The sequence below is a fragment of the Rhinolophus hipposideros genome (assembly GCF_964194185.1).
Source record: "Rhinolophus hipposideros genome assembly, chromosome: 13".
Taxonomy (NCBI): Eukaryota; Metazoa; Chordata; class Mammalia; order Chiroptera; family Rhinolophidae; genus Rhinolophus; species Rhinolophus hipposideros.
Genome location: NC_138059.1, coordinates 57,609,912 through 57,618,228, shown reverse-complemented (window position 1 = coordinate 57,618,228; position 8,317 = coordinate 57,609,912). Strand labels below are relative to the sequence as shown.

The following is an 8,317-nucleotide window of genomic DNA, read 5'->3' as shown; positions in this document are numbered from 1 at the left end:
CAGTGATTATTTATTTAAAAACATGAATATGATCGAATCACTTTCCTGCATCAAAATCTTCCAAAGACTTTCTACTGCCCTTAAAAGGCAACGCAAGTTCTCCAACAGGGGTCCTGGTCCCTGCCTCCCAATTCTTCTAGGCAGACAGGCTCCCCTGTGCCCCTTCTTCCAAGTTCACTCATAATTCATGATCTTCGCATTGGTTGTTCCCTTTGCCTGGAACACTCCAGCCAGCTCATCTGGCTCCTGCTTCTCACTACTCAGGTGTAAGCACAGCTGTCCCCTCCACAGAGAGCTCCTTCCTGACTACCTCATTACCTTATTTAATATTTTCCTCAAATCTACAAAAATTTTACTTGTGATGTTTATCATCTCTTCCTACTAGACATGACAGCAGGAGGTGAGTTTGTTTTCTTCATTGCTGGATTCTTGCCACTAAACCAGCATCTAGCACATAGCACCCCATAAATGTGCTGATGAATGGTAATTACACGGTGGTCAAGGGCCTGGGCTTTGAAGTTAGACCAACCTGGGTTCAAGTACCAGGTTTGCAACTTACTAGCTCTGAGGCTTATTTAAGTTCATCTTTGTAAAAAACTTGACTTCTTTATAAAAATAGAAATACTTACAGGGGAAATCAATCCAAATTTCAATGAGTTAACTGGACTCAAGTTTCCTGAGTCAGAGCTCACCCTATTCTAGGCTCTACTTCATACAGACCTTCTTGTAATTCCCAACCTCAAACTTCAGATTCCTTATGGAAGGATTTGAGGGTAGGGGGAATGTAAAAATATAGATGCCCCAAACACTTTAGCTCATTATCGAATAATGATTTTCTCTCAGAGACCTAAGAGTGCAGTAACTTAGGACAGTGTTAAGCAGGCTCTGAATGCAGACTGCCTGGGTTCGAAACGCAGCGCCTATAGCTACTGTTAGCCAGTTTCTTAAACTCTCCAAGTCTCAGTTCCCTCCTGGGAAAACTGCATTTCCCTCCCAGAGAAGTGATGGTTAGGCAGTAATGCCACGCAAAGCACTTCTCACCTCAGTGCTCAATTTACACGAGAGTACAACAAACACTGCATTAAAATATTTCTTACGTCAGTTCAAGATCTAATATCAAGAATTAATTCCATTAAAAGGAAAAAAAAGCATTTTCCAACGTGGAAATTTGAATGATTTTAAAGCCTTGTTAACAGTGGATCCCAGATAACATTTCTGCGGGGAACCTTCTGTCTAGTCAGGGTTCCTTCTGGTCACAGGCACCTGCTACCTTTGCTCTGAAGACCTTCCTCGCTCTCGGCATCTTCTTCTAACAGTGACAGTCACTTCATATGCTCTATTTACAGGTCACAGAAAAACTTCCAATACTATAAAGAATTTTTTTAAAAGACCCTTTTATAACTCACTTTATTAAACACCGTCTCCCTACCTAAATTCTTATTTTAAGGCTTAAAAATAATCTTTCAGTTATTTAAATATTTAAATTCCCTGTATTTTGTGCAGATCTAGTTTCATTTTCCATGTTGAAAGAATTCCATTTCAGGGGATATTCTCTTAAAGGCACTTCCATCCAACGCACACCACCGGCTTGTTAACTTTCAAAAGACGATAGAAATGATGAGGGGTAAAAGCGACCAAGGCTCTCTAAAGAGGTTTCAAGTCGTTCCTTTCCCAGAATCACACTGGGTATATTTTCATCTTGGGATATAAATGAAGCGAATCTCATTGTCTAAAAGGAATTCAGACAGTCTGTGTTGTAACACATCAGGTGAGGGTGGGCTGATGTGTGGACACAGGGGAGGGTGCGGAGGGAGGCGACGCGCGCACACACCTGGAGCCATGTCTCTTCCTCTCCCTTTTCACTGCTTTGTATTTGGTCAGGTGACATAACAAGGTGAAAACAGCTCTCAAATTATATTGTGCCGCAAATATCAAAGGTCATAAAGGGGAGCACAAATCAGCGGCTCTCCGGTCTGTGCGCGCGTGCGTGGGCGCTCGGCGTGCCTGCCTGAGTGGGTCCCTTTCCACTCCGCATGGGCTTGCCAGTTTCTGGCATCAAGCGCTGGTCTGCGGGACACCAGAGGGCCTTTGTGTCCCTTGCTGACACTCCGGCATTGTGTTTTTCTACCCGTTAACCAAGGATAAATGACCTAGATATTGTGCCTATTAAAGCCTCATTTTTCTTTTGCCCTTTTGTTCTTTGGTGTACCACATTATCAGACGCTGCACACATTTTTAAGTATTCTCAGTCTCAGATGCCCTTTTGAGGGAGTAATAGGAGGTTTTTGTGTGTGGTTCTGTTGAGATATCTGGAGTGGAATTATGTGAAGGTAATTTAAGGTTTTCTTCCCGTCCAGTCTGAAGACAATCAGCTTAGCTCATTACTAACAGCTAATCTAGCAGAAGAGGGTGTAGCAAGAGACTGTACAAAGGCCAGAGTGCCGTATTTGCATCTATTGCGAATACAAAAAATAGAGTGAACACCAGTTCCCTACACACTACATCCTATAATTACATTTCTGCAGATCATGGGTCACTTTTATTAAAAGCATCATTACTACAGTTGGCAGCAATTTACATTTTATCTTACATGATAGCAGTTTTCAAAGAAAAAAATAAAAGGACATCACAACAAAGAAAAACAATACATTTACAAAGTCATGTCTGTAAACTTCAAGGCTAGTTTAGAGCTGAGGTAATGCTGTTTTAGCTTTGTGGCTAAAGTAACAAAGTCCTTTAATTTAAAAAAGGTACCTGATTCTCTATTCTCTCACTCTTTATTTATTCATCTATTTATTTTGTTTATACCAGTGCATTACAAGACCACGAGACAATGGAACTGTCGTTCTTCTGGCAAGAACCCTCCCAGTAGGTTAATTTCCAAAGGGACCCTTCACATTCAACAGCTGCCTTATTATTGCTGCGCCTCACGACAGAGACGTTCACACTAACGTGGAGATTGTCAGAGTGTATGGATGTGTGTGTATGCGCACGTGTGGGAACCCCCATACAGTCAGAAAGGGAAACAAATGAGCAAGTATGATATGTATGGTAAATTTCATCTTGACCTTCACAGCAAAAAAATTAAAATTAAAAAATTAAATATATAACTTCATACTTCCTTTGAGCAGCACGTCCTTCCATTAGTGCCCCTCAGTTACAAATTGCTCTTTATTATAATACCAATGGTACCAAAAGAAAACGAAAGAAAAAAAAAAAAGCAGAGCATTATGTAAATTTCCTTAAAAAGACATGATCACCTCTCAAATTTCATCTCTCCTAGGGATAATAAATAATGCACTGCACAATACTTAATGACCAAGATACCTTTTAACACACCTGTATAACATGACTTGGACTTTTTTTCCTTTTTTTTTTTTGTTTTGCTACACTATGTTACAGAACAGCTTATAAAACTAGGTATGAACATTAACTGTGAGTGTAAACAGTAGGACTACCACTTGTCAAAAGTTTTAAAACACTTTAACTGGAACTGGTACTGGTTATTCATCATTTTCATTGTTTTCTATTTCATCTCCCCCATCGAGCGAGTCCAGCTCTTCACCCTGTGCTATTTCGTCTTCTAAGATGGAGGACTCCGCAGTCTTATCCAGGTTCTCCTCGGCATCGCTGCCGTCTAGGTTCTCTTCTTCCTGAAAGGTGGCCCCCTCGGCCTTGTCAGGGACCTTTTCTTCGCTGGAGCCCACGGCGTTCTGAAGTCCTGCTAACGCGGGGAACCCAGGCAGTGTCAATCCTCCCAGTCCCGGAGGTAGAAACATGGACGGGTAGAAGAGGCCTGGAGCCATGGTGGACAAGAGAAACGGGTTGAAGGCCAGCGGGTTGGAGGGCAACGCGGCCGGAGCAGTAGCAGCACCAACAGATCCATTTGCAGAGTCAGCAGCCGAGACAGCATCTGTGCTTTTCTCAGAGTCTTTGTTCTCTTCTTCGTTCTCATTTCCTTTCTCTTCTACTTTTGAAGTGCCGTCTTCCGGTTCTCCTTGACTAGAAGCAGTAGTGGTGTTTCCAGTAGCAGCGGATAGAGGGTTATTCAACAACCCGCCCAGTCCAAACATGTTGGGCAGGCCCGCCATGCCCGGCAGCATCAGGGGCAGCACGGCAGCAGGATTCTTCGCATCGCCTCCGGCAGCGGCAGCTGTTGCCAGTCCTGGAGGGAAGCCCATGAGACCTGCCAGCTGGAGAGACTGGAGATTCTGGAGATTCTGAAGGCTCGTAAGGTCCATTCCAGCAAACAGGCTGTTCACCAACAGAGGGTTGATTCCTGAAGTGGAGGCCACAGCGGCAGCAGCTGCAGCTGCTCTGGCAATTTCACTTTTGGGCCTTCTTCCTCTTCTGCTCGCTCCTTCTCCCCTCACCACAGGTCCAGTGAGAAGACGGTCAAACATCGACTCGGGAACAAAACCCTGAGGGAAATGGAGAGGCAAACAGTGGCTGTAAAAGTTGCTGAATAAAACTTGATTTCAGTGTGGGCCTTTATGATCTGAAAATTGACATTCTGAATGGAAATACATAAGCAATTATTTCCACTCTAAGAGCACAATGGTTAGACTTATGAGAGCAAAAATTCTGTATTTTAGCATTCCATTAGCTCACTGAATTATGCTGAGTTGCAGAAAAATTGTTAAAGGCGGCTCTATCAGTGAGGTAAATGTCAAGTTATCTGCATCCATAACTAACTCGAGAAATAACACATCAGAAGGAAGCTGAAAGTATAGAAAACTTAATTAAAATTACATTTTAGTACCGACTCTAGGGAAAGAAAAACGTTCATACTAAAACCTGTACACAAATGTTTACAGCAGTTATACTCAGAATTGCCCAAATCTGGAAATGGCCCAGACATCCTTCCGTGGGTGACGGCTAACCACACATGGGGGCACATCCATGCAATGGGGGACTGCTCAGCAACAAAAAGGAACAATCTTTTGACACATGCAACCACCTGGATGAATCGCAATTTGATAAGTGAAACCAAAGTTCCATACTTTATGCTTCTGTTTATGTGACATCCTCAGAAAGACAGAACTCTAGAGATGGGAGAACAGATCACTAGTTGTCAGGGGCTCGGGGTGGTGGGGAGAGAATAATAGGGAATTTTGGGGGGACGAGGAACTGTCTGATTATGGTGGCAGTTCACAAAACTATACCTGTGTTAAGACTAATAGAACTGTACACCAAAAGAAAAATAAGGAGTTTTACTATGTACTTCAAACAAACAAAGGAATCAAGACATTAACAAATTAATTTTAAAAAGAAAGTAATAGTGAAAAGAAATTTAGGCAGAATTATTGTATTTTTTATTTTAATATCATAAATCACAGTTAATGCTAATAATCTCCACCACCATAAGTTCTGTTCCACGATGGACTGTTAGTTAGGTTTACCGGGGCCACTCCTCCCTGCAGTGAGTCAGTCCACCTCTGAGACTGTGAATGTGTATTTCTACACAATCGTTTTAAATCAGACCTGTCTAATCCACTTTGGATTGATGATATTGACATAAGACACGATGATGTATTCATGATGTTTGAAAATGATGTATTATGTCAATTCTTTTAAGGTAAGAGAATTGAATAATTAATGGCACAGAAAATAAAGAAAAATTCAGGAGAACAGTTTTGTTTAGATACCTTTTGTGATGAACATGCAGAGTTTGTACTTACAGACTGCTTAACTATATCAGTCCAGTCTGGAGCAACTGCAAATTCAGGATTTTCTTCCAGCCACCTGGGCAGATCCTTCATTGGAGGTGCCATGGCTCCACCCATCTGGAGAGAGGTTATTAGGAAAATGCTTTAAAAACACGTTAAGTTCTGCCCTCTCCCCTCTTCTATCCATATATATACATAGATATGTATATATATACACACACACACACATACATACACATATCATATACACAGATCCTGGAAAAAATGTAATTTTTTTTTTTTTTAAATAAAAGATGTCAGGATAAAACACTTCTTTCTGGGATAAGAACTCAGAGAGTCCAACTTCCCTTTCCAACATTTACCTTCTTTCCATTTCGTTTATTGACAACAGGCACCCTTTCTTCTCCTGTCAAAGTGTTTATATCCAATTTATTAGGGTTTCGACATCTATGTCGTTTTTGTTTCGGTTTCTGAAATGAGGAAAACAGCACATCTGCATTCTTCTGCAAAAAAAAAAAGTATATGTATTTAGTAAAATTGCATTTAGTACTTATTCTTTCCTGTATAAATGACAAACAGTGAAGTCGTTTTCAACTACTATGGAAATTCAACAATTTTAACTACTAAAAACCGTACTTTTCTTTCAAAGGAAAAAGTCCTATTTTTCCCCCCTGTACATTAAGGAACTAAACAAACATGTAAACTGAAGAGTCTGCTTTTCCTTTTGTCTGTCAATAACTCCACTTCAAGTCTTTTCTTCAAATACTTAACCAAGTCATGGTAATTTTAAAGGAAACTTTCTCTAGTACCTTCGCTCACTGCTACTCGTTGAAGGAATACAGAGGTGATGTTGCATCTAGGACAGAAGAGAAGGGACCCAGGGATCACAGGACCTTTGCAGGAGAGGCATGCTAATTGTCAGGAGCTCAACTCAGGCTGAACTCAACATAATAAAATGTAAAATCCTACATTTAAGTTTTCAAAAATCAATCACATAAGTATGGAAGTAAAAGAGTTGCAATGCTAGCTAGTAAACAGTTTATGGACAAATGATACAGAGATACGGTCTAATGTTTAATTTAAGGCATATGTGTCAGTTAGTTGCTTACAAAATAAGCTAAGAAAGTCCTAGGCTGCGTTAGCTGATCAAATCTCTGCAAGTAACAGCTTCATAGTACGCTGCGCTGGTCAGACCTGAGGCGGAGACCAACTGAAGTGCATTCATGAGTGTTATCCCAACAATGAGACCACCTGGAAACCACGCCAGGCAAAGAATATGAATACTGGAGAAACCTTATCTGTGTGGTGAGAGATGGAAAAGGTAAGGAAATGCTTAATAGGAGTCTTCAAATACCTACGAGGCTGCCCTTCCCATAGGACAGAACTAAAGCTAGCTTCTCGAATGTAGACTATACAATGACCAAAACTGGGAATCGTTTTAGACAAGGAGACATTCAAGCAAACGCAGAGGGACCAGGGATTTCTACGTTGTATGGGAGACGACATGGACTGTCCTTGCAGGACGACTCGTCTCACTAAGCTCGCCGTACTTACTGGTACATAACTTGGCATATCAACAGTGTAAGCAGGGTGCAGCTTCAGCCATTCGACTAAGTCCTTATTTTTAGGAGCGTCATCCCCCACCAGCCTCGTCCCATCTTCGAGATTTATAACAGGGATCCGTGTGTCGGGGTCCAGCTGTCCAGGAGAAGGAATGTTTCTTGTTGGTGGGGTCTCTATATCTTCTTCAAAAGCTTTGGTCACCTCAGCATCCTCCTGCAGAAAGTTGACAATGGTCTGAATTCTCACATGGAGACAGAGATTCTTGTAACGTCCTATCTAAGAAAAAGCTGCTCTAGCATAATGGATTGATCAAAAAGGGGAAAAAGCTACTTGAAATAATGTCAGTTTTGGAACAGCTATCCAATTAGAAGATGAAACTTGAATATCATTCTCCACACTGTAGAATGAGTAATTACGTAGAGAATTCACAGTCATCCACACTCCATGTCTGAAAGCTTAAGCAAACCACTAGGAATACAACACGGCCGTGCAGGTTGAGCCTGATGTGCACGAGAGGTAGCCTCTCAATCTCTCTTGGGGGTCCATAGATAAACATCATTAAAATTTTTTAAATAAAGAACTATGCCGAAGTCCAGTTAATACACAGCTTTTTGGCACTTGTGAACAGTACAATTTTGTTAGTAGTCCAACGTTTTGTGTTAGGTATGTATGGTAACACTAAAAAGATTGAAGTTTAGATTTTATCATCATCCAGCCAGTGGTCCTCAAACTGTTTTTTCAACTTCCAGACATTTTTATGTCAGCCCATTTCTCCATTCCTACTGCTCCAACTCTGGTTCAGGCTGGCATGACTTCCTGCCCGTATTACTGCAATGTTCCTAACTGGTCTCCCTGATCCCATTCTACTCTTTTCACTGCTATAATGGAGTCAGTTTTCCAGAATGTATTCCTTCCACTTCAAAACATTATGTCACATCACTCTATTAAACTATTTTGATGACTGAGTCCCTACTACTTTCACTATAAAATCCAAGTTCTTTAGCATCGCAATCAAAACCCTCCCTGATTTGCTTCCCACTTTGTCTCCAAGCTCATCTCTGCTAAAACCTGCCTCCTCACAAATT

The 8,317-nt window shown here is 41.3% G+C and overlaps 1 protein-coding gene across 4 annotated transcripts in view; it reads right to left on the bottom strand.

The window, feature by feature from the left end:
* Positions 1-2,447: 2,447 nt before the first annotated feature.
* The window catches only part of CHD7 (chromodomain helicase DNA binding protein 7), a 177,975-nt gene continuing 172,105 nt past the window's right edge, over positions 2,448-8,317 (bottom strand). For all 4 annotated transcript variants that reach the window (XM_081070843.1, XM_081070846.1, XM_081070844.1 and 1 more), the window contains 4 exons: positions 7,224-7,445; positions 6,032-6,172; positions 5,682-5,786; positions 2,448-4,421 (listed from right to left, as the gene is read on the bottom strand). In XM_081070843.1, coding sequence (XP_080926969.1) covers positions 3,504-4,421; positions 5,682-5,786; positions 6,032-6,172; positions 7,224-7,445 — 1,386 coding nt within the window. In that variant the 3' untranslated portion in view covers positions 2,448-3,503. The remainder of the gene's footprint in view (positions 4,422-5,681; positions 5,787-6,031; positions 6,173-7,223; positions 7,446-8,317) is intronic.